Source organism: Scyliorhinus torazame, chromosome 6, assembly GCF_047496885.1.
Source record: "Scyliorhinus torazame isolate Kashiwa2021f chromosome 6, sScyTor2.1, whole genome shotgun sequence".
Taxonomy (NCBI): domain Eukaryota; kingdom Metazoa; phylum Chordata; class Chondrichthyes; order Carcharhiniformes; family Scyliorhinidae; genus Scyliorhinus; species Scyliorhinus torazame.
Genome location: NC_092712.1, coordinates 299,213,009 through 299,239,761, shown reverse-complemented (window position 1 = coordinate 299,239,761; position 26,753 = coordinate 299,213,009). Strand labels below are relative to the sequence as shown.

The window sequence follows — 26,753 nt, the reverse complement described above, 5'->3', positions numbered from 1 at the left end:
CATCAGATAATTTCAGTCAGTTTCCCTTTAAGTTGATATAACAATTTCCTGGGTTTTTAAATCCCTCAGAGAGTGTGCAACTCTTTGGTGGGTCGGGGATGGGCTGCAGGGGGGGCACCGTCATCAGCTAATCGGTAGCACATTCATTATTTTAAAATTAACAATGCCTCAGTAGAAATATATTAAACACTGTCCTAAGCATGGATACGTTCTACGTTGGAATAGGTGCCAACAATCACTTGGACAAAATGGCAAACAGTTGCGGAATCCCTGAAACTGTACCTCAGAAGGAGTTGGCACCTTCAGGATAGAAGAGGAAAATGGGAAGATCACGGAAAACATTGACCAAGGTCAGTGAGCTGACAGAACTTCCCCCCCAATTGGGACAAAACTGATCCCGTCATGTTCCGCTCACAGGTTGGATGCATTGCCAAGAATTTTCTGCTCAGCTCAGAGGACATTCAAATTTAGCCATTCGGCCCAACAGCTTCTTCATTTTTGTCATCCCAAATCTGCTTAAAGTCAGGCTTGCACGCCTCATTGTGCCTGTGTAACTACTTGTGTACATTGATTGTCTCTGTTGCCCTATGAGGGGTGCTGCTGGTTTATCTTGTTTCAGAGGTTTGTTGGCAAGGTCAGTAATTATTGCCCATCGCTCGGTCTCCTGGCGATGTTTGTGGTGGTGAACTTTCTATTTTCAAAGTTGCCGCTTTTTGAAGGTAATCTTACTGGGAAGGTAGGGAATTCTAGGATTTTAACACAGCAATGGCAAAATAACAACAATACATATCCAAGTCAATTTTTGCCCCTACCGTTCTAGATGGCAGTGTTTGGGGGTTTGGAAGGTGCTGTCAAAGAATCCTTAATGTATTGCTGCAAGTAACTTTTGGTTCACAGCCATAGCATGCAATAATAGATGGACTGTACAGTTGAGGTGGTGGGTGGGGCGTTGATTAAGCAGACTTTGTCCTTGATACTTCATTAGTGGAGTTGGAGTTGGGCCCATCCAAGAAAGTGGACAGTAACGCAACCTATTCCTATCTGGTGCCTTGTAGTTGGTGGAGGTAATCTGGGGAGTCAGGAGGGGAGTTACTCAATACAGAATACCCAACCTGTTCTTAGCTACACCCGATGGATCGAGTTGAGTTTCTGGTTAGTGGCTATCCTTAGGATGATGGGAGTAGGGGACCTGGCAATGACAATGCCGTTATGTCTCAAGGACGGATGGTCAGCCTCCATCTTGATGGAGATGGCCATTGCATCCCACAAAGGTTAGCCAGGTCTTATTGAACATTGACTTGGACAGTTTAATTAGTGTTGTGAATGGATCTGAACGCTGTGCAGTCATCAGCAACGGCTCCACTTCTGCCCTTATGATCAAGGGAAGATCATTGATAAAACTGCTGATGAGTGTTGAGCCAAGGATTCTCCTCTGAAGAACTGCAGCCTCCAACAACCACAACCATCTGGCATTTTATTGAGCCTTTGAATACTCAAACATTATTTCAGCTTGCACAAATACTTTTTTTTCCTGCCAGTTGACCAATATTAATTGTTGTAACACAGAATTGAGAAAATATACAAAATTCTAAAAATGTTCATTTTCATTTTGCAAATTGAAGGTTAGGGGGGCAATTTTGCTGAGGTGTAGATTTTTGTTATTTATCTGTTACTGCAGTTCCTGAGGGTTTCGACCATGTGTTTTTCTTAAACCTGAAAATATGGGCCATCCATTATCCGTAATTCACTGCAGTTAGAAATTGTATTGCTTCGATTATGACATTTTACGAGCAAGTGCTACCATTGTGAAAAATATATTTCAAGTCTTGACATCTCATTTTAAGGAAGACTATCTCCTGCTATACTGCTAATAAATTATCCAGCATCAATCGACTGAAACAGCTTGCTGTGCATTTGCAGCCCATGTGAGGAGCTAATTTGTGAAGACAAATAGCGCTCCCTTCACATTTATGAATTGTGCAGAAATGAAACAGCTCAAGTGTCCTGCAAGTAATCACAGTACCTGGTATATCCAGATTGCCGGTACTACATTTCAAGCTGATTTATAAATAAGTCTACTGTGTTTCATTCTGTTTAAAAACCCACTGCAGAGGTTCTCACTGATTCCAAAGTCTCAGAAAACCATATTCAGAATTAGAGCACGCAATCTATTGAGTAAAAGGATGAAAAGACATTCATTCATACAGCGCCATCCTTGACCTCAGGACAAGGGCGGCACCGTGGTTAGCACTGCTGCCTTACAGCACCATGGACCCGGATTCAATTCTGACCTTGGGCATGTGGAGTTTGCACTTTCTCCCCGAGTCTGCATGGGTTTCCTCCGGGTGCTCCGGTTTCCTCCCACAGTCCAAAGATGTACAGGTTAGGTGGATTGGCCATGATAAATTGCCCCTGGTCCTAAGTGCCCAATGATTAGCTGGAGTTACGGGGATAAGGCGGGGGGATTGTGCCAAGGTAGGGTTATCTTTCGGAAAGTTGGTGCAGTCTTGATAGGCCAAATGGCCCCCTTCTGCACTGTAGGGATTCTATGAGAGCGTTTGATCCTAATGTGCCTTACAGCAAAATGCAGCAGTGTTGTACTGCAACTAAGATGGCAGTCAATCTGTGCACAGCAAGCTTCCACATACAACAGAGACATCTGGGCCGCAGTTCTCTGGCCGTTCAGTGGCGGCGGGATTCTCTGGTCCCACTAGCAGCGCAACCCTTCCTGCGGCCCGGCAGTGCAGGCTTGCTTCAATGGGAATTCACATTGACAACGGCGGGAGCAGAGAATCCCGCCACCAGCGAACAGCGTGCCGCATACAGCTGATGGGAATCACGCGGCTGGTAGGTTGGAGAATCCCGCCCCTGTTTTCATGCCATAAAGAACAGAAAATGCTACAAACACTCAGGTCAGGCAGGATCTGCGGAGAGAGAAAAGTGTTTCAGCTCAATGATGCGAAGTCCGAGAGAAGATAGACATGTTTGAGCAAGTGATCGGATGAGGGGAAGGGAAGGAAAAACAAAAAAGGGATGAGAGGGCAGAATGTATGAAAATAAAAGCTGAACCAGTAAAAGAAAAAGTCATGAAACAAAATGGAGGAAGAACTCATGAGCAAAATAATCTGCATCCATTTAGTTTCATTTTTAAAAAAAACTGGTTTGGCTTTTCTCACTTCCTTCTTTATTTGTTCACTCTGCATTTGGTCAGCTACTTTGGAGGCACAGTGGCACAGTGCTTAGTACCGCTATCTCACAATGTCAGGGACCCGGATTCAATTCCAGCCTTGGGTGACTGCCTGTGTGGAGCTTGCATGTTCTCCTTGTGTCTGCCCGAGTTTCCACCGGCTGCTCCGGTTTCTTCCCACAGTCCAAAGATGTCCAGGTTAGGATACTCTTTCAGTGGGTCGGTGCTGACTCGATGGGCCGAATGGCTTCTTACTGCACTGTAGCAATTCTATGGTTCTACTTTCCAGCCATTCACACCTCATCTGGGTGCACCTTTTGTTTCTTCTCGTCACCCGTTACATTAAAACCTCATCAGTTAAATCTATTCTGCCCTCCACCCTATCCCAGACCTTTCTTTTTGTTCTTCCTCCTCCCCCTTGCTCAGACCTTATTATTACAGTACAAACCCTATTTCCTCAGTTCGGATGAAAGTTAATTAACAACCTAAAACGCTGCTGGGTGAACTCTCCCAACTGGCCTGTGGTAGGCTTAGCGCTGCGAGCCTGGCACGAGCCGCAAAGCCAGAAACCTGCAGGCATAAAATACGGTTGTAATTTTCCCAATGTCGGGGTCGTTCCTCCCACTGGCCGGTGACACAAATGCCGTTGGCATTTCACGAATGCTTATTGAAGGAGCTGTCTGCTTGGATCCCGTCAGGCCTTCTAATCTTGCGGTGCACCAGGTAACAAGCGGCGTGCACAAGGGGGTCCTCAGTTCGCCAGAGACTTTGGGCGAGTTAGACATCTTTCTGCCAGAGGGCTGCGCTTCTCATCACTCTGCCAGGGCAGACCAGTTCCTGCCTCCCATCTCCATACTGAGCTGGTCTTGATGGACAACACCGTTATGCTGGACCCATGGACCCTCCTGTGACACTGTGTTGGATCAGTACTGTGCCTGGGTTTTGGGTGCAAGGGGTCTCCTTGACCCTGATACCACATTACCAGTGTTTATCTGACCAGGATGGGGATGCTGAACTCATGCAGCCATCGCAACAAGTGTCCAAAGTTCACCCTGGGGTGAAGTGCAAGGTGAAGCTGGGATTGAGACAAAAGGGGAAACACGGAAGGAGAGCTGTGCAAGGAGGAGGGGATAAGAGCAAGGTGTTGAATGAGGATGAAGAACAATGGAAGGCAGAATGAACGGAGGGAGGCTGGATCCTGGCAAGGCTGCATGTAAAGCTTACCAACAAGTGGGGGTCAAAGAGATACCACCCAGATGTGGAGGGGAGAGGTCCAAGTGGGACATGGGCTACACGCAAGTGATGGACCTTGGGGCGGGGGTGGGGGTGGGGGGGGGGGGAATAGTTTATTCGAGGAACAGACTTCTTCGAGAGGCTGCCAACCTTTTCGCTGTGGGCTGTTGACATCCTGTATAGTCTGATGAAGACAGGTGGGCTGGACCGGTATTTAAATATTGTGCCGGGACATTAGTTGAGAGAAAGTGGATGATGCAGCTGCCAGCTAGGAAAGTCAGAGGGGAACTTGCTTGTGCATAATTAATGAGGTTCCAAGGACTGAACGATCTCGCCATTCTGGTCGGCAGGACGGACACTTCCAGAGTCGCCCACCACCGCACTTGGTCTCAAAATGGGAGAATTCTGTTCAGTAACTTTTTCATCTCTCCACAGATACCTAACCTGCTGATAATTCTAGAAATTTGTGTTTCTGTTTCAGATTTGCTGCATTTGATGTATTTCGCTTTTGTATTTCTGTTTTAGTGACATTGGCTAGAATCTCTCTCGCTCTTCCTTAAATACCAAAGGATTTAAAAAATATTTATCCAAGAGGGAATGTGAGGCCTCCCTTCAGTATTTGCGCGTTCGAGGGTCATGAATGTGACTTGATCGTGTCACCCTGCCATCAGATGTGAGAGCACTAACTACTGAGCTGCAGCCAATACCTGTAACTCTGTTTGTGTTTTGACTAAACTAATAAAGGCTAGGAAATCTTTGCAAATACATTGAGAGTAGCTTATCCCAATTGGGTGGGTTGGCGCATCCCAATCTGAAGAACACGATTCTCTCTCCCCCACCCAACTCCAGGTAACACCCAACTTGCTCATTGCTGCTATGTCAAGGGCCTTCATGGACAGCATTGGAGTTTAACAAGAAAAGACACTTTTAACTTGTCTCCCCAATGGCTAACTGGGTGCATGTGCCTGAGGCAATGCTGCTCAATGGAGATTGGAAAAGTTTCACACTGGGCCATCCACCATCTCAACTGACTTGGACTGGCCACCAGATAATTAACCTCAGGATCTTGGGGCGAGAGGTGAAGGGGACAAACAAAAATGATGACATCAGGCTCCTGCTCACAATTGTAATTGAATGTCTATAGGCGGGATTCTACGACCTCTTGCCAGGTCAGAGAATCGCCGGCGGGCCGCACGAATCGCGCCACGCCGCCCTGATGCCGGGACGCGATTCTCCGCAGAGCGGGGAATCGGCAACACTGGGGCCGGTGTGGCGCCGGTTGCGGTATGCGCCGACTCTCCGGCCCGGGCCAGCGAACCGATTCTCCGGCCCGGATGGGCTGAGCCGCCGTCACCAAAAAGCCAAATCCCGCCGGCGCCGTTCTAACACCCTCTGAGCTGACGGGAACTCGGCATTGAAGGGTCCGGGGGCGGCATGTGGGGGGGATCTGACCCCGGGGGGGGGGGCTACCGTAGTGGCCTGGCCAGTGATCGGAGCCCACCGATCGGAGGAGTGGCCTCTCTGGCGGGGGTCCTCCTATTCTTCCCGCCGGCTCCTGTAGCCCTGCGCCATTTGGCGTCAGGGCCGGCGCGGGGAAGAAGGCCACTGCGCAAGCACTAGTTGGCGCCAGTCCAGCTGCGCATGTGCGGACCCCGCGGTGCGGGGTTCATGCCGGGATCGGCAGCTGGAGCGGCTTGGGCCACTCCAGCGCTGTGCTACCCCACTGTGGCCCGGAGAATCGGGTCTCGGAACGGGCGCCGAGGACGGAGTAAAACACTCCCGTTTTTACTCTGACGTCGGCACTTAGCCGCCCGATGGTAGTATCATGCCCTATGTATTTACATTGGTCTGGATTCTCCATTATTGAGACTATGTCCACACGCAGGCGTCAAAACTGTGGAGTTTCACACCAGAAAAACTGGTGTGAAAGGGCCACATATTCCTAGCCCTGCAGGGGACCCAGCATAAATCCAGCAGCTTTTGCTGCTGATATGGGCTCCCGCCCTTCCGGGTCAGAGGCCGTGCATGTGCACAGCGGTGGCCTCCAGCGGCCGTGCCGTGCTCCATGGCGGACTTGGACCGCGGAGCTGGACCGTACAAATAAACCTAGTCTGGATTCTACGCAGAACAGCACTTTTCACTGTACCTCGGTGCACGTGACAATAAACCTAAATCTCATCGTAAAATGGCACTGGATCTGGATTATGATCACATGCAGGAACCCTGGAGTATTTGTGTGTGTGTCAGGAAAGCGAACGTCAGGCCTCCACCATATAATCACCGGTGGGAAGCCCTGCCAAGGCACACACAATCAGCTGGCATGAAATGGCGTCCCAATAAGAATCACCTTCTCTATGAGCTAGAATATCTAAAAAGAATGGGAGCAATACAAACACATCATTTTTTCTTGGATGTTACATTTTCCTTTGCATGATTTTTAAAGCTCTGGTTAATGCATTCCTATGCAGAGGGAAATTTGGTGAATCAAAATTCCAACACAGCCTTGCTAAGGAAAGGGCCAGAATCCTGTTTCCCCCGTTAGAATTGAGTGGTGTGCATGTGTGTGGACCTGCCATATTCGTATTCTCATTATGTGTTGGTATTGTGCAAAGCTCTCCAGTGGAAGGGCTAACTTGCACAATCTATCCCCAAGTTCCCTATTTGCACATTTACAGCTGTAGTTTTCTCATTTATAGTTTGCCCGTTTATTACTGGAAATATATTCAGCTGGTGCTTAATAAACCCTGAGAACTGACAAGACCATGAGTTTAATCGGTAAACTTACTTCCTTTGCACTGTCTCGACCTGTAACACTAATTAACAGCGCTCTAAAATCTCTAGATAAGCACACTCTCATTCACCGTCGTCTGGACAATCTATAGCATGCTGAAAACCATTTACATACACGGGGAAAGCAGATGCTTTCTGCCTTTGGTACTCACATTCAGTAGGCTGTGGTGATTCGCACGCTGCAGGTGGAGGCTTAGGTTTATCCTGGGACTCTGCAGGTGACACAGTCCCACAGCTCGGGGTGGGGGAAGATGGGGCTGCAGGTGAAGTCAGGCTGAGGGAGAGGTCGCTCCGTGCCCGTGGCACCCGATTTCTGGCTTCTTTCTCATACTCCTCTGCCGCCAACTTCTCCAGGTACTTGTATCTGAAAAGAAGCCCACGTAAGCCTCAGCAAGTAGTGCATCGCGTGCATCGCACTGCAGACTCTCTCTCTCTCTCACATCCCAAGCCAGAAATACAGCCAAAATAAATGACTAAACCACACAAGAGAAAAACCTAAGGAAAGATGAAGTAGCTGCAGCTGGAGTTTACCTGCAGACGGACTGCAAGGAAGCTTAAACGCATCAATGGTTTACGAGAGATATTTATCAGTGGGGTCTTTCTCAGTCCTCTCAGGCCCTTGATGCAAAGTGACACAGAGGCTTTCACCACCTTCTAAACATTGCCTCGCCTCCCTGAACCTGCATCTATTCCAACAATGTGGAACTTTACGTCATGTCGGGTTTAGTCATCAAAAGCTGCTTAGGAAAAGTAAAATACATCTGTTTTGCATTTGCATGGACAGTGCTTCTGAACTGTTTATTACTGCATGCTACCAATCATGCTCCTCGTACTTAAAAACATTGGCATGAAAATAACTCTCAGTTCTGGCTGCTCCCAGCCAAACATCTTTGGATTTATTTTTACTCCGAATTTCTTTCCGATAACTATTTGCTTGGAACTAAAATTAAATGCCTTTCTGTAAAATAGGTTGTGTATAATTGACAGCGCTGGAAAAACACGTGAACATAAAAAGGACCGCAAAGTTAATGCGGGAACTCAATTGGGAGCAATTCCCTTTGCAGCACAGGCTCAAAATCGGCCCCACCAGGAGGGGTGAAGGAGTTTCACCCCTTTGAGAGCTGACAAGTTCTTAAATTCGGATAGTCGCGGGAGGTGAAATTTCACCTGTCGATAAGACATCAGGACAAGTAGAAAATGAGAAACAAGATCCTGCTGCACACAGGCCAAAAAAACGTAGGTTCAAGTTATCAACACACGTTACATCGTAAAATGAGCCCAAAATTAGAATTCTTGTTTGGAAATGCCAAGCTGATACTTGGGCATCATATGGAAAGGCCAAACCTGCGCAGCAAAGAACTGGGCTGTGCACACATGCAGAGATAGTTTTGTCTAATTCGTGGGGTACTGACACTATCAGGAAACGGCCACAATTCTCACCACAATATCTTCATATCTATCAAGCAAACATACTTGCCCTCAAAACGGGATACATTTTCACCCACTTTTTTTCCTCTTTATTTCAACAATCACATTTATCTTGGCACCTTTCAAATCGACAGTAGGATATTAGACACATCTGTAAAGGTGATGATCAGTGGATATAGAATCATAGAATTTACAGTGCAGAAGGAGGCCATTCGGCCCATCGAGTCTGCACCGGCCCTTGAAAAGAACACCCCACTTAAGCCCACACCTCCACCTTATCCCTGTAACCCAGTAACCCCACCTAACCTTCTGGACACTAAGGAGCAATTTAGCATGACCAATCCACCTAACCTGCACATCTTTGGACTGTGGGAGGAAACCGGAGGAAACCCACGCAGACCCAGGGACCACAGTCACCCGAGGCTGGAATTGAACCAGGAACCCTGGAGCTGTGAAGCAGCAGTGCCTACATGTGGCAACCACAGAAATGTGGTTAACTCTTAACTGCCCTGTGAAACTGGCTAGCAAGCCACTCAGTTGAAGGGCAATTAGGGACGGGCAAAAAATTCCCATTGGCTTTGCCAAAGACGCCCGCATCCCATGAAAGAAAACAAATTCCCATTGTTGGAGAACATTACAGCCGAGATTCTCTGGCCTTGGGCTGTTTCTCAGCAGCCTGCCATTGGCCAGCAGTGGGATTCCTCATTGAATCCACCTCAAGCCGCCAGGAAAGCCACGGTGGGGATACGTCATCGGCTGGACCGGAATATCCCGCTGGCATCACCAACTGAGAGATCGCTCCCTACATGTTAGAAACAAGTACTCATCCTGCAGGTGGGCGAGTGGTGAAGACGGGAGGGGGTAAACATTAGGTACACAAGTAGGCTTACATTAGCACTGCAATGAAGTTACTGTGAAAAGCCCCTAGTCGCCACAGTCCGGCGCCTGTTCACTTACGCAGAGGGAGAATTCAGAATGTCCAAATTACCTAACAGCACGTCTTTCGGGAGTTGTGGGAGGAAACTGGAGCACCCGGAGGAAATCCATGCAGACACGAGGAGAACGTGCAGACTCCGCACAGACAGTAACCAAAGTCAGGAATCGAACCTGGGACCCTGGAGCTATGAAGCAACAGCGCTAACCACTGTGCTACCATGATGCCACTCTCTCTCTCTCTCCCCCCCCAGAAGAGGGAGATTTGGTCTGTTTGAAGGTAGGAGGCAGATGTCGGTCAAGCCTCAGCACTTCCCGATGGCCTAAAGTAACAAGCAGGATACAAAAAGAACACCAGCTGGGAATTTTCTTAAACCTGGTCCCACATCACCACTATAACTTCTGGTGATGAATCTCGAGAAGCTCGATCCATATCAGGAGAGAGACATAATTGATTCAGGAGATGTATCGCTCCAGGTAACTTTGCACAAGTTCTGCAGTCCTTTTGAAGGCATCCCAAGAAGCCAGGTCTGAAATGACACTTGTGCCTTAAAGGCAACACCGCAACAAGGATTATCGAAGAATGCTAACCTTTGATAAAGGTGATTAGTTTCACTAAGTTAAATAAACTATTGATTGCACTTCTAGCAGAATAAGCAAACCTTTCTTCTCTTGCCAGTCTTTGTTCTTCTCGCTTTTCTATATAGCCCCGACTAAAAGACAGAACAGATAAAGAAATGATGGAAGAGAGAACAGAAGAAAAAAGTTAGAAAAGACAGTGACGCTAGATCAGCAGATAGTTATTTTCAGCAAATTGTTTAAAGACCGGTTTCTACCGCGAAAATCTTTAGCATTTAAAGTGACCTGGAGGATTCTATGGCTGGGATTTTCCAGGCCCGTCCGCCGCCGGGGTCTTCCGTTCCTGCCAAAAAACATTGGTCTTTTGGCTGGCCTGTTGCATCTTGCCACAGCGGGGCTAGAGAATCCCAACCTTTGCATTGAAACACTGAGGGATTTTGCTGTAAAGGGTGGCGGTTACAGGGAATTTGCAACAAAAGCACTAATGTCCTCAAACGCAGCAAATTAGTTCCAAAGTGATACAGGTCTTTATCATCTTTAGGATTCAGGCTTACATTTGTACAATGTGTCTCTAAGTTAAATAAAACACCTCACATCGATCAATAAGGTAGAAGATGGATGGTAAGCAGTAGGGTAGAGGTCGAGAGAAGGGTTTGAGATGGACTTGGAGTACAGGGATGGAGTTAGCAAGGCAGCAAGGTCTTAGAAAAGAATTCTGAAGGTCGTAGTGCCAAATATCAGCCATTGGTTAGGATTGCTAAGCAGGAACAGAATCAGTGGAACTGGGATGTGCATGCAGAAAGGTGCTGGGGAAAATCACCTCAATAGGCTACAGCAAAGCTACAGGGTGGGAGTTGAGAGTTAGAACATTGGCTGATTCAATCAAGAACAGTGCCCCCAGTTGGGCTTGACAACAGCAAACTGGTGGGGTGCGCGAGGCTTGGCAAAGTGCGTTGAATCCTGAATCCGTTGATGCTCGTGAAGGACAGCACTAGAGAAGTCAATCGAACTACCAGATGAAGGCCTGCAACAGGTTTTCAGTGGCAAGAGGGGAAATAGAGGAGCACAAGTGGGAAATATTCTGGAGGTGGATGGAAGATGATGTTGTGGGAAAAATATAGCCTGAGCTAATGGTCAAACTAGATACAAAATAAACAGGGAAAGCAGGTCATCATGCAGGTCAGACGGCTTATCGTTTTAAAGGTTGTAACAAATGTTTTATCAAGTGACACAAAGTAAATCATTTGAGTTTTAAGTGGAATGCTGACCCGGTTTTTAACCACCGGTAGGATTTAGGGGTGGGATTGGATAGCAATTTGGAGACAGATAGATCCACTGATCCAGCAACATGTCCATGGCTGTTTTAACTCAGGGGCCCCATTCAAATATAGGTGGTCGGGTGCCCATCTGGAATAGCAGAAAACCTCAGTCTGCACATGGTCCCCTGGCACCAGATAGTAATTGGCTTTGTATTGGCCAGGGTGGTGGGGGTGGGGGTATCTCATTGGGGGGGTTTTACATTCATGATTAATGTTTTTTATGGAAGGGAATTGGTCATCCTTGCCTAGTCTGGCTGACATGTGAATCTAGATCCACACAGCAATGTGCCTGACCCTTAAATGCCCTCTGAAATGGCTTAGCAAGCCACTCGGTTCAATGGCAATTAGGGATGGGCAGCAATTGCTTTTCCAGCCAGTGACATCCACACGAATGAATGAAAAAGGTGAGGTTGGATGGGTGGTGAGGGATAGAGCGAAAATCTGTGGGTGGAGAGGTTTTCTTTGTTGCAACTAGATGAGGATCTCTCCACAACCTGGCTCCCCAAAGGTGGAAACTATCAGTTACTGGAGATTCGTCTATCTCCTGTCTCATTGCACTATTCATGAACATCTTCTAAACATTTATTAAATCCAACAGAATCATCGCTTTGATTTTTTTTTTTTTAAATTTCACTTGTGCCATTGGTCTTTTTCCCTCTTCTCCACTGTGAAGAGATATGCATGTACTCATTTAATAAGCCTGCTATTGTTGATGCCAGTATCACCTGCATCTTTTCTTAACGGGCTCACGTTTCCCTTAGCCACTCTCCTTCTCTCAATATATTTATATAAAAACTTTTACTATACGACATGATATCCCTTTTAAGTCTTTAACATATTCCCCTTTTGCAGCTCTTAATACCTTCCTTGTGTTCCTTGTTGTCTTTTATGGCACTTACAGTCTGCTGGATTTCCACTTTACTTTGCATTTGTCAGTGTTAAATACATTCTTAACATAAAATCCTAGCCAAATGTTTCTTCTTCCCATAAGCTAGTCACTTTATCTTGATTCAAAACCTAGTTGAGACCAGCAACTCACCACCTGGACAAAGGCCAACTTGAGACTCGGCTATGGGTGAGATTTCAGAAAGAGAAGCGTGGTTCTCTGGTGCCACTTTACTGCAAATCGACCATAAATGAAGCAGTGCTCAGCAATTCCAAGCTCCTTTGTGCTTCTCACTGATTTCCTCCCACTGTCTCCCATTACAGCGTCTTACTTGAATCGGTTTCTTTCCTCCCGTTCTATCCGTTGTAACCGTTCCTCTCTCTCCTGACGCCGTTTCTCTCGCTCCGCTGCCAGTGACTCCTGGTGTTGCCTGTAGGATGAGGAAAGAAGACCTCCCAGCACTGGCCTGTGGATCAAGCAGATAAATGAAGCTGTGCTCAGAGAGTCTCAATACATTTTCCACTTGCAGTGAATTCGTTCTTTTTTTTGGAAAAGATTATTAAAATTGCTCCTTCACGAGCATGAAACCAACAGTCACATTCTTGACTAACGTTTGTTATAATTCCTATGAATGGCAACAGATGCAAACCAAACAGTTTGTTGCAATAACTTGGGCTATTGCGTAGATACAAAGGATTTATTGTTTACAAAACACCAACAGAATACCTCACTGAATAAGCAGCTTTGATATAACTTGTAGCGCATCCAAAGAACAAGAGCAGGGGCAAAATACCACAAACAACATGCAACATTGGGGAAGAGTTCCAGGGATTGGATACCTGATGCAAAGAGCATTTTTGCTCCCAACAGATAGAAATTTAACTTGACACAGTGATCAGTATTACTTATGATTATTTTAAAGCAAAGGCTTCAGGTTATTATGTAGGTGCATTGCATTCCTTAAATTCTTGAAAATACACATTGTTCCAAATGCTGCCACTTGGAGACCATTACAATCTATAAATATCTTTGTGTTGTAGTAGTTTGGGATCTTTTATTATCACCAATATTCACTCGGTGTCTCTCCCCGCAACAGGACAATCCAGTTCCTTCAGAGTAAATTCGCCTTTTCAGAATTGGGAGATTGGAATAGTTTTTGTTCAGTCTCCAGAATTTACCGCAGATACTTTCCTAGCCTTTATTATACATGTTTAGTTCCGACTTCGATGTTTAAATATGTTCTTCTGTACCGACAGTTGTAACAAAATATCAAATGTCCTTAAGGAGGATGAGGAACAAAAAAAAGACTGCATACCAGAGGTTAGGGAGACTAATCAATAATTTAGTCAAGACAGAATTGGAGACACAAAGGATTTTAGGGAGGGAATGCCAGAGGGCAAACCTGAGAGGCTGAAAGCACAGACCCAATGAGAAGGTGAAGAGGGTTGGAGATCTGCACATAAAGCTCCAGTGGGGAGTTTGAGGGTAATTTTGGAGTTGGAAGCGGTTACAGAAGTAGGTAGTGGCAAGACCTTGAAGGATTTTATAGACGGGAATGAGGTTTTTAAATTTGAAGACACCCAATGGACGGACAGGGGACATAGGAAGAGTAGTTTTGGTTGACTGAACTCTATAGAAAATGGAGGAGGGGAGACTAGCCCAGGTCGTTACTGGAATAGTGGGGTCTATAGGTTACAAAGATATGGATGAGAATGTCAGCAGCAGATGGGACCGGTGGTGAAGAGTGGAAGAGGGTGAAGTCACAGAGTTGGTCTTTGTAATGTCGAGCATGTATATCCCATATGGGGGTAAAGGTTCTGCTGAGACCGTGCACACTACGGTTCAACTAAATACAATGGGGGTTTTTGGGAGAGTGTTGGAGTAAAGAGTACAAGACTTTGAGCTGAACTTTCACTTTGGAAATCAAAAGAGCTTGAACGGTTTCCAGGTGCTGAACACATACCCCAATGGGGTTAGTTACTGGCCTGGGATTTTGACTGGAGCACCCCCTTTAATGGCATGGAAGAAGGCTCCCTATTCAAATAGGGGTGGCTGACGGGCTCTTGAAGCTGGAGGGCCAATCAAAGGCCTTCCACTTTTGAGAGGAGCAGCAGGCTGCAGTAAAGATTAAATAAGTGAAAGGACAATGGAACACGAAGGTGCCTTCTCACTAACTTTTAAAAAAAAAAAAAAAAATTTAATCAGAAAGAGAAACCAGGTCACCACTGTGGGGGATGGGGGAATGTGGGCAGTGTTAAGAAAACAGAGGTCGCTTTAAGGGTATTAGATTAGTTTTGGTATACATTAGGAATAAGGTATAGTTTTAAGTGTGTTTAATTTTAATATTTCTGTGCCCAGATGGGTAAAACCCATAGTTAGATTCATGTTGGACAAAGGTGTTTGTATATGTGATGGTTGGTTAAGTTCCAACTGTGTTTCTATTGTCCTTGGAGGGGGCTACGGTGTGGAGCATAAACAGGCCAGCAGAGGTATGTGGGTATTGTTTAGCAACTGGGGCCTGGTAGGGTAGAGAAGCTTTTTAAGTTTTAGTTTAGCTAATTTGATTGCAGCTGGAGATTGCAGGGAGTGAACATCTCCCAATTCTGCCGGAAGAAAGATCGGACAGGGCGAGAGTTACAAAGAAGCAGGCTTGCTAAAGTACAAGTTCAGTCCAGATAAACAGGGAATTGGATAGAAAGAATGTTTAGGCGAACTGAAGTTATCCAGTAAACAGACAATTCTGAGTTCAAGAGACAATTGCAGTAACCAGATTTAAAGTGGGACAGCTGACTTCAAAGGAAATCAAACATCTGGGGCGTCATTCTCCGACCCCCCGCCGGGTCGGAGAATGGCCGTTGGCAGCCGTGCATCCCGCCCCCGCCCCCGCCGAAGTCTCCGGTACCGGAGATTGGGCGGGGGCGGGAATCGGGCCGCGCCAGTTGGCGGGACCCCCCGCTCAATTCTCCGGCCCGGATGGGCCGAAGTCCTGCCTAGAAATTGCCTGTCCCGCCGGCGTAAATCAAACCTGGTATTTACCGGCGGCACCAGGTGGCGTGGGCGGGCTCCGGGGTCCTGGGGGGGGCGCTGGGCGATGTGACCCCGGGGGGGGTGCCCCCACGGTGGCCTGGCCCGCGATCGGGGCCCACCGATCCGCGGGCGGGCCTGTGCCGTGGGGGCACTCTTTCCCTTCCGCCTCCGCCACGGCCTCCACCATGGCGGAGACTCTCCCCACTGCGCATGCGCGGGAAACTGCCGGCGCCCACTGACGCTCCCGCGCATGCGCCGGGAAACTGTCAGCGGCCGCTGACGCTTCCGCGCATGCGCCGCATTTCCGCGCCAGCTGGCGGGGCAACAAACGCCATTTCCGCCAGCTGGCAGGGCGGAAATCCCTCCGGCGTTGGCCTAGCCCCTCAATGTTGGGGCTAGGCCGCCAAAGATGCGGAGTTTTCCGCACCTTTGGGCCGGCGCGATGCCCGTCTGATTGGCGCCGTTTTTGGTGCCAGTCGGCGGACATCGCGCCGTTGGTGGAGAATTTCGCCCCTGATGTCATTTTAATACAGCCTGGGAATCAAGAATTAAAGCAATTTGCACAGCATTCAAGATAAAGAAATCCTAAAGGGGTTAGTGTAAAATCCTGGACTAGATTTGCTGTTAAAAGTGGAGCGGAAGCTTTGTTTAAAAGGGTCATTTGGAAGAACTGGTCTGGATTTTGGAATGCAAACCACCAAGGAGAGCATAATTATGAGAGACAATTTTAAAGCGTGTATTTGGGAGTGGAGTTTGGAAATTCTCACGTGACAATCATCTGAGGGGATTTTGAGGAGACATCCACAAACATTCACTTGGGGTTCAAAGTGGAGCCTGTACTCTGGGGTGGAGAATTCCAGAGATTTACAATCCTTTGAGTAATGAAATTTCTCCTCAACTCAGTCCTAAATGTTGTCCTCTTAACCTGAAATGGTGCCCCTGTGTTTTAGATTCCTCTGCCCGGGGAATCAATCTTGGTGTCTACCCTGTCCATCCCTTTCAGAATATTATGTGCTTCACTGAGACCAGCTCCCATTCTTCCAAATTCCAGAGAATAGGCTATATTTACTCAGCTTCTCACCACTGGGTCAACCTTCTCAGCCCAGGGTCCCACCTACTGAGCCTTTGCAGTACTGTCGCAGATGCAGATGTATCCCTCCTGCAATTCAGAGACAGGGGGCGGGATTCCCTGAGCCTCCGTGCCGTAATCGGAATCTGCGCGGGGGCGGAGAATGGGTGTTTCCACCCAAATCCGGTCCGATGCCGCGATTCTCTGCGGCAATTGCCGCGGATCACGCACACGTGCGGTTTACATGCCGCGGGTAAGGGGTCATTGACAGAGGCCCCCGCAGCGATTCTCCCAGGGAAACTGGCCGAGTTCCCGACGGCGTGGTTCTAACCACGTTTTGCCTGTCAGGAACGGCCGGTGGTGGCTGTGGACTCCGTCCGTGGCTGCCCTGGTGGAGTGCGGGGTGATCCTTCACCGGGCGGGGCCTCACAGGCGGCCAGGCAAGCGATCGGGCAGCACCGATCCGCGGGCGCGAGCGATGTCGGGGGGACCCACTTCATTCATCATGGTCCGCGGTGCGAGTCTGCCATGTCGCACGGGGTGGCCGCCGCCGTGAGCATGCGCAGACTCCCGACCGGAAGTGCAGGGCCCCGTATCCGCAGCCAGAGATGCGAGGAGCACTCCGGGGCCCTGCTCGCCCCCTGCAGGTTGGAGTACGTTTTGACGCTGGCGGGGGGCCATAGCCCCATTATTGGAGAATCCCGCCTGGTAACTACACACAGGATTCAAGGTGCGAAAGGGTGAATAGAGGGAGTGATGGTTGAGTAGAGCATACAAGGTGGAAGCAGATCCTGTATCCGGTTGAGGAGATCACCAACAGGCACCATGTTTACAAGAAAGGGAGGCATCAGAGAATGGACGAGCCATCTGGATCCCCTGCGGTTACAGTGGGAAGGGGGAAAGGATTCAACAGCTATTTTCGAATAGGTGACTGGAACCAAGCAAGTGAAATCCCACTGAATTTGGGCATCAGAGAGAAGGTGGTGAAGGACGAAGGTGTAAAGAACCCGGGGGGGGGTATCCAGGCCACAGTCAGAAAATGTCATTTGTAACCTTTGTTAGAGAGGTACAGATGCTGGTAGAGGAACAGATTCCGAACTAGACATTTAAGCAGGGGCAATGTGGGAAATAATTATTTCCTAGGGTTCGGGAGGAAAGGGAGGTTGGAGATTCAGCAGTAATTTCCAAGGGCTGAGGAGCCAGGGTGGTATATATGAGTAGGTGTGGGGGCATTGGTAATGCTGGCTTTGAGGGTAAGCTAATCAAGCCATAGAGTCATAGATGTTTACAGCATGGAAACAGGCCCTTTGGCCCAGCTTGTCCATGCTGCCCAGTTTCTATCACTAAGCTAGTCCCACAAGTGATCAAGTGGGGAGGTAACAAAATATTTAGCATCAGCTATTAGGTGGGGCAGAAGCTTATATGGCTCAAGTGGACAGGGATTGACATCATGGCAAAGTCAACTTATTGTTAAGAGGCAAGAGCTTCCTTGATAAAAGCTCTGGCAGATCTCTTTTTAAAAAAAAATATACAGACAAGGTGAGATTCTTGGGACTTTTCCAGGGTACTGATGTAGTTTTACTGGAAGTCCCATTTTCCCACAAAAACCTGTAACCCAAACATCCCCAAAGTACAATCAATAAATGGAAACAGTGTGCATCACGGTGGCATTTCCAATTAACATGACCATCGCAAAAATACTACACAACTCCTCTCTCTCTTCCAAAGGAAGGGCTGGCAATACAGTGAACCATAATATATTAGCCCTTTAGTAGAAAAGAATGATTTCTGTGGTTGTAGTGGCAATGCCTGTGTGTTGACGTGATTTCTGAATCAAAAATGATAAGACTGTGCGTCATTTTGTGCCTTTATCACATCTCACTATGGTCGCCAAATACAGTTTTAAACATGAAACAAGCTGATAAGTTAAAGGGAGGATTGCACGGCTCTAGCTAAAACCAAGGCAATCTATTTCAGCTTCAAAACTAGAGGGGGAGATGAAGATATCCTTGAGCAGTGACGTTCAATTATATTTTAGTTAAAGTTACGGGGTGAGAATTTTGGCTGTGATAAGCTGGCAGCTGCGTACAATTTCTTTGGAGGGGGAAAATGTGTAAGCGCTGTCCAAAATCATACTCCAGAAGATTGCATTCAATGTCCCAAAGAGTCAAGCATGATGTTGCTTGTTTAATGTCAACCTTTAGCCCAAAGTTTACTGCAGTAAATCTCAAGATTGTTGAAGTAATGATTTTTCCTGTCTCAAACAGGAGCTATGCTATTCTGATAGTAACCTCTTTTAATCTGGACTGGAAATCAGCAAAACAAAATGATAATTTTTATTGAAATGGAAGATTAGGTGCTAATGGCCAGCATGCACCATTAATGGAAATTGCTTCACCTGATGACTGAATGGAGTACCATTACATGAGGCATTGAAACACCCATTGTTAACATGAACCTGTCAACCAAATCCCCAGACAACGTGATCAAAATTGTATATTTATATATGAAATACATCAAACAATGTTTTGGTAAGAAACATTCTACCATCCAAATGAGAACATATGACTTGAAAATGTCCTAAAGTGTTCTGGGAACAAAGTCAATGATGCATCTAGTAGCAAGGCAGCTCAAAAGAATGTTTGTTTTCATTCATATTGTGGGAGGGAAGGTAATATTGGAGGGAAATCCTCTTCACTTTTTAACTGTAAGAAGCCTTACAACACGAGGTTAAAGTCCAACAGGTTTGTTTCGAATCACTAGCTTTCGGAGCGCTGCTCCTTCCTCAGGTGAATGAGCTGTGCTCCGAAAGCTAGTGATTCAAAACAAACCTGTTGGACTTTAACCTCGTGTTGTAAGACTTCTTACTGTGCTCACCCCAGTCCAACACCGGCATCTCCACATCATGGCTTTATATTGGAGTTTGCATGTTCTCCCCGTGTCTGCATGGGTTTCCTCCAGGTGCTCCGGTTTCCTCCCACAGTCCAAAGACGTGCAGGTTAGGTGGATAGGCTATGATAAATTGCCCTTCGTGACAAAAAAGGTTAGGAGGGGTTATTGGGCTACGGGGATAGGGTGGAAGTGAGGGCTAAAGTGGGTCGGTGCAGACTCGAAGAGCCGTATGGCCTCCTTATGCACTGTATGTTCTATGTACTATGCACTATACACTATAACTGTGACAGCACCAACAAACATTGCAAAGGGAGATGAGCACAATTGCTTGCAACTCAGATTTCTCCACCTTGATTCTGGGATGCATCAATGCATTGATCTCAAGACCTGAGTGTTTGCCTTTCTCTTCTGGAGTGGTGTGTAAGTGAGAGTCAGAGAATAGGCTGGTATCATAAACCACCTGGCGCTGGTGAGCATCGCCAGGTAGGGCTAAGAATGGTCCAACTAAGAGCATTCTTGACATTTAAAAAGAAAATTGGACGAAGACAAGGCTTCTATTGAAACAGGTACCTGGGAGGGTAAAGCATTCTGTAATAACCTGCATGTGACACCAGCTTGGGGATGATTGTTTCCCTGCACTTATTGGGACTGCGAGCTCCCCGTTATGGGTGGGGATAGCTTACCAGCACCGGTATGAAAGATCGGCCAGAAAGGAGAGTGGACCCAGTGAGGTGTAACCGAGCCTCGTGTAGATAAATATTGTTGTTAAATAAATGCCTTTGTTGCAATTCACTGTGGACTCCCCGTGTCTTATTCAACATTCCTTCACGATGGCTATTTTCTTGTGATGGGGGGGGGGGGGGGGGGGGGGGGGGGTTGGGTCTGTTTATAAGCCCTACAGTATGCTTTCTCTCAAACGGAAAGCTGTTTCTGTTGGGAGCAGTTTGGGGGGAAATGGTCCTGAAGGTCAATTTTCTTTGTCCGAATAAATTCTCAGAAATAAGTGTTCACATTGAGATTGTATTAAGCCATTGCACATTGTGAGAAATTAATCCTTCCACAGGTATATTTTATGTGGATGTACTGATTCAGGTAATCATCTGTACCTGTCCCTGGAGGAAAAAACAGTTTAGACCAGTATTCTTTCCCCGGTTTTTCCCCTTTTGGGGGGATTTGGAAGAGGACAGGCATGTTCAGAAAAGACAATCCAGAGAAACACAATAGGAACTCAGGGGTACAGTAATACCTCCTGCTTACGCTGCTACTGCAATTGTATCAGGACATGACAAATGGTCAGTTTGTCAAAGGTAAGGGTTCGAAAGGAGCCGGTCACAAACTGCGCCTCCTCCTGCAACCAGAGTTAGAAAAAGTTAATTCTGGGCAAGGAATGATTTTATGGGCCAAAGGAAAGGAAGTTTGAACTTGTATGCCAATAGATCGCACCAAACAACTAATTGATAAATCACACAACCAACTGTGCACAACTACCTTTTGTTAAACTCAGAGTGCTCATTACTTCTATGATTCCATACAGCAGGGGAGGGCCAGCACACCTTCACAGTCTAGATTCCTCAAACTGCACAGTTTTACGAATAGCTTGCAGGCCACAAAGGTGCCTCTCCCTTCATGACTGCAGCTTGCTTGTCCCTAGGAACAGGATTGAGGTCACACAAAGTTCCCCCCCAAAACGCACTAGAAAGTGCCCTGGGCTCACCATTACAGGGTCATGAAGTTTGGAGAGACCTTGTAAGTTTACATGGTCTGAGCAGTAACCGCCATTTGTGCATTGAGCTATTGACCTCTCGCGTGCTGGAAGTTTCTTTTGCAAGTTGTCAATAAAGGTTAAAATTATTCTCTGAATATCATACGATAAAAATGTGTAGAACGATAGAATAATTTGTAATCTCTGTAGCTAAAAATCAGTGAATGACTTTGGATGGTGTTGACATGAAGGCAGGTTGAATCAAGTTTATATTCTTTATTTGATCTTGGGATATTATTGACACTGCCTGTGGTGATTGTCCCTTTAAGGGAAACATGGCAGAAGAATGGTCATCTGTCTTGGGGGACCCATTGGGACTCTGTCCTATCTTAGACAGAGAGACAGGTAGGGGGCTAGGGCAGCCATTTGGGTCCTGTACTGTTGTAAAGTTTGTCTTAATCATTGATACCTTTTGTGTTTCTAATGAAGTCTGTGAATGTGCTTCATTACATCTGATGACGAGGATGGGATTATAATGACACCGCCTCTGGCACGACACCCATGAGTATCTTGTTTTATTCAAAGTCTGAGAAAAAGTATGTACCTGAATGCATGTCTTTGGGCAAATGGATCCTTTTGTGATGTTGACATATTGCTAGACCCTGAGGGACAGGTGGAGAAGAAACCGGAAATGGCTGGCGGAGTCGAAAGTTTAGAAGCATAGAGTAAGAAAGAGAGAAAATCACCCTGTGAAGCAAGAGCTGTGGCTTTAAGTTTAAAAAAAGAAATTAAGTTTTAAAAAAATTGCTGCAAAGTTTTCTTGATTTCAAAAAAGCACACAGAAAGCAGTGCTTAAAGTTAAAAAAAAGGCGAAAGGGAACTACAGCGAGGTTTCTCGAAGCGCAGACGAAGTCCAGAGGCTGAAGCTGCCAAGCTGCCGAGCGGAACGGACCCTGTGGGGGTTCTGTGGCAGCAATCTTTGTACTGATGGACTTCAGAGAAATTTGAAAGTTTTACAAAGAGAAGTACTCATCCTTTTTTTAAAAAAAAAAGTTAACTAGTTTAAAAATAACAGTACCATCAGACCTAGAGTGCCAGTGAAATTGACAAAAAAAAGGCACATGAAAAAGAGGAAAAACATCTCTGCAAACAACCAAAGGAAGAGAAATCTCGAGGGGTCACTGAAAGAGCTTTCCTTCAGTAAAAGTGAAGTTCTTAACGTTCAAAAAAGAGCAGCCAGGTTTACGCCAAAAATTCAAAAGCATGGGAATATCACAGGGAAAGCCAGCAGCTGCTGACAATAAATTGGAAAAGAAAGTTGCCAGTCCTGACATGGTGATGCATTTAAAGAGGTCATGCACTTAAAGTGGCAACCACAAGGAGAAACAAATGGCTACAGACAGGAGAATTGGAGAAGATCACAGATAAGGGGCAACTCTCAACAATGGTCCGTAAGCAACGATAGCCTCAAGGAAATGGCAATAGAAGACCTCAGAGGAGACAATGTGGACTTCAGATGAGGCATTGAAAATCTTAAAGAGAAAGGAAAGGCCCCAGTTAGGAGGCAATGAAAGATCCATATAAGACGTGGGAGAAATAGGCCAATTGGCCCATCGTGTTTGCTCTGCCATTCAATGAGATCATGACTAATCGGATATAATCCTCAACTCCACTTACCCGCCTTATCCCCATAACCCTCGATTTCCTTACTGATTAAGAATCTGTCCATCTCAACTTTGAACATACATAATGGGCAGCACGGTAGCATAGTGGTTAGCACAATTGCTTCACAGCTCCAGGGTCCCAGGTTCGATTCCGGCTTGGGTCACTGTCTGTGCGGAGTCTGCACATCCTCTCCGTGTGTGCGTGGGTTTCCTCCGGGTGCTCCGGTTTCCTCCCACAGTCCAAAGATGTGCAGGTTAGGTGGATTGGCCATGATAAATTGCCCTTGGCGTAAAAATTGCCCTTAGTGTTGGGTTGGGTTATGGGGATAGGGTGGAGGTGTTGACCTTGGGTGGGGTGCTCTTTCCAAGAGCCGGTGCAGACCCGATGGGCCTCCTTCTGCACTGTAAATTCTATGATAATCTATGATCAACTATGTGAGATTTGTGGACTTCCGGTGGCGTGGGCGAGCAGGGCGGCCGCAACAACAAGAGCTCCCGCCGGTGGCCGTGATTTGCGGCGACTTCGGAGAAATCCGCGAGTCCTATCGCACTCCCCGACTATCGTCGGCCTTTGGGGCCGCCACGAGCAGCCAGCGGGGCCGGTTTAAAAACCGGCGAAGAACCCCACGCGGGTGTCGGGCGGCGGGGGCTGAGGCGCCGGGCCCGGTGCGGCAGGTCAGAGCAGTGGGGGCGGAGCTATGAGGAGGCCGAGGCGGCAGGCCCGAGGCCAGGGCACTATGTAGGGAGGGTGCTCCACGTCGGATGGCTCCCACCTAGGAAGAAGAAAGAAGGTTGAAGCCTGGTCCCAGGTGAATGCAGAGGAGAAAGAAAGAAGGTTTAAGGAAGTTTGGTGAAAGTTTTTTTTCTCTCTCCCCTTTTTTTTCTAAAAATGAATGTCAGATTGATGAAGGGCAGGAGGGTGAAGGGGGAGAGAGGAGAAAAGAAAGAAGATAAAAAACAATAAGCCGCTAAAGGATGCGAAGAGCAGCGTCGAAGAAAGGAGGAAATGCGGGTTCGCCGCCGAAGGAGAAGACGAGCAAAAGTGTTGACAGGATGGCGGAAGCCGAACTGCAAGGCGGGGCCGCACTACTTACGGTGGAGAAAATGACCGAGGTGATGGCGGTGGAGCTGGAAAAACACATGAGGCACATGGAGGCCTTGAGGAAAGAGACGGAGGTCGTGTTGAGGTCATTGGTGGAGGAGACAATCGGCCCGATGAGGGTGGAGGTGGCAAAGGCATCGGCCGAGGTGAGAGAGCAGGGCGAGAAGATGAAGGAGGTGGAGGAGGCCGTGACACGACAGAGCGACCAGGTCACCTCGATGGGGGACGAGCTGCGGAGGGTGGTGGAGGTTAACAGAAGACTCCGAGCAAAGCTGGAAGACTTGGAAAACTGCTCAAGGCGGCACAATGTGAGAATTGTGGGCTTGCCCGAAGGGACAGAGGGCCCAAGGCCAACGCAATACTTCGCTAAGAAGTTGGCAGAGCTGATGGGGGAGGGGGAGAGCCCCACCCTGTACGAGCTAGACTGAGCTCATCGGTCATTAAGGCCGAAGTCCAATGTGAACGAGTCGCCAAGGGCAGTAATTATCTGCTTCCATAAGTTTTGCATGAAGGAGAAGGTATTAAGCTGGGCGAAGCAGGAGCGTGAGGTGCTGTGGGATGGTACTGTGGATCGGATCGACCAGGACTTAACGGTGGAGTTGGCAAAAAGAAGAGCGGTGTTTGGGCGAGTGAAGGCGGCTTTGTACAAGGGGGTGCGATTTGGTGTGGTGTTTCCGGTGAAGTTGAGAGTAACATATAATGCCAATGACTTTTATTTTGAGACAGCGGAGGCGGCTGAGGCGTTCGTGAGGGCAGAAGGCTTGGGACAGACGAGAAGAGCGGAACTGGAAGAGAGACTGTGGACTGTGTTTGAGCGGCTGGAAAATGTATAAATGTTACAACTTTCTTTTTACTGATTTGTATTGAAATTTATTTCTCTTTGCATTGTTACAGAGTTCAAGTTAATGGCGTTCTGTGTTGCGACGGTTAAATGTTATGTTAGTGAATTGTAGGGGTTGGATTGTTGGGTTTGTTTTGGTGTTTCTTTCTCTGGGACTGGGTGGAAGGGGAAGGGGGCGAGAGGTCTTGGCGGGGGGAGCCACCCGCGCTAGCTAACTAATGTCAGTTAGTGAACGGGGGTGAGGTGAGAGGAGGACTGCGGACGTTGTAGCCTGGATAGCAGGCTTCAATGGGCCTACGAGGCGAGCAAGAGGGGGTGGAGGGATGGATGTTGGGAGATGTTTTTGTAGGGGGGAGTTCTTGGGAGTGGGGGGGGGGAAAAGGGGTTCGATGTTAACAATGGACAGGGGCGGGTCAGGCTTATGGGGCAGGGCCTGGTGGTATGGTGATGGTGGATAAGAGAGGTGGGGGGGGGTGAGAGACCCCCAGTAAGGATAGTCACGTGGAACGCGAGAGGGCTAGGAGGTCCGGTCAAGAGTGCTTGCACATCTTAAAAGTTTGAAAGCCGATGTAGCAATGCTGCAGGAGACTCACTTGAGGGTGAAGGACCAGGTGAGACTTAAAAAGGGCTGGGTTAGCCAAGTGTTTCATTCCGGATTTGATGGAAGGGCTCGAGGGGTAGCGGTGCTGGTCAGCAAAAGGGTACGCTTCCAGATGGAGAAGGTGGTGGCAGATCAGGGGGGTAGATATGTGATTGTGGCAGGGACACTGGAGGGGAGATTAGTGGCGCTGTTAAGTGTATACGGTCCCAATTGGGGTGTGGGATTCGCAAGGAAGGTGTTTGGGGCTATTCCCGACTTGGACACGCATGAGCTGATTGTCGAGGGGGGGGGGGGGGGGGGGGGGGAGGACTGGAACTTGGTGCAGGAGCCAAGGTTGGACAGATCACGGCCGCGCTCGCTGATCCCATCAGGGAGGGGGGCGAAGGTGCTGGCTGGGCTAATGATGGAAATGGGAGCGGTGGACCCTTGGAGGTTCCTGCACCCAAGGGAATGGGAGTACTCGCTTTTCTCAGCGGTCCATAAGGTATACTCAATGATCAACTTTTTTGTGATGGGAAGGCTTTGCTGGCTGGAATCATGGGGTCGGAATACTCTGCAATTGCAGTGTCAGATCACGCTCCACATTGGGTGGATATGGTGCTGGAGAAGGGGGTAGCGCAGAGACCGGGGTGGAACCTGGATGTGGGGCTTTTGGGGAACCAAGTGTTCTGTGAGAAAATTGAAAAGGTAATTGAGGAATATGTAGGTTTCAATTGTACAGGTGAGGTGTCGAAGGCAGTCATCTGGGAGGCTCTAAAGGCGGTGGTGAGAGGTGAGGTAATCTTGTTTAAGGCCAGGGTGGATAAAGAGGAGTGGTTGGAGCGGCAGAGGATAATAGATGAGATGTTGGAGGTAGATAGAAGGTATGCAGATGATGGGGACCCGGCGAAGCTGGAAAAGAGGAAGGGACTACAGGCGAGCTTCGACCGACTGTCCACCAGGAAGGCGGTGCGCCAACTGAGACGAGTAAGGGGTCCAGTTTATGAACATGGAGATCAGGCGTATGTTAGATCAGCTCCGGTGGGAGGCAGCGGCAAGGGAAATTCTTCAGGTGAAGGATAGGGCAGGGAAGTTGGTGGTGGCTCCAGTGCTGATTAACAAGGTTTCTGAGGAATTTTATGAGAGGTTGTACAAGTCAGAGCCACCCGGGGGAGACCGTGAGATGCAGGAATTTCTAGATGGGTTGAAGTACCCGAGGCTAGGGGAGGAGGTCAGGGCTACATTAGAAGGATCAATAGTGGAGCAGGAGATAAAGGATGCGATTGGGAGGATGCAGTCGGGGAAGATGGCAGGGCCGGATGGGTTTCCGGTGGAATATTATAAAAATTTTAAGGATAGGTTGGCACCCCTGATGGTGGGGATGTTTGAGGAGGTTATAGGGAAGGGGGTGTTGCCGCAAACCTTGGAGCAGGCATCGATTTCCCTGTTGCTAAAAAAAGATAAGGATCCGACAGAGTGTGGGTCGTATCGGCCCATATCACTTCTGAATGTGGACGTAAA

At 47.8% G+C, this 26,753-nt stretch overlaps 1 protein-coding gene across 16 annotated transcripts in view; it reads right to left on the bottom strand.

Moving 5' to 3' along the window:
* fhod3b (formin homology 2 domain containing 3b) overlaps positions 1–26,753 on the bottom strand; it is a 742,093-nt gene that overhangs the window by 125,453 nt on the left and 589,887 nt on the right. For 13 of the 16 annotated variants that reach the window (XM_072509894.1, XM_072509895.1, XM_072509899.1 and 10 more), the window contains 3 exons: positions 12,687–12,821; positions 10,234–10,284; positions 7,363–7,574 (listed from right to left, as the gene is read on the bottom strand). In XM_072509894.1, the coding sequence (XP_072365995.1) occupies positions 7,363–7,574; positions 10,234–10,284; positions 12,687–12,821 (398 nt within the window). The remainder of the gene's footprint in view (positions 1–7,362; positions 7,575–10,233; positions 10,285–12,686; positions 12,822–26,753) is intronic. The other 3 variants (XM_072509896.1, XM_072509911.1, XM_072509908.1) reach the window with 1 other exon arrangement.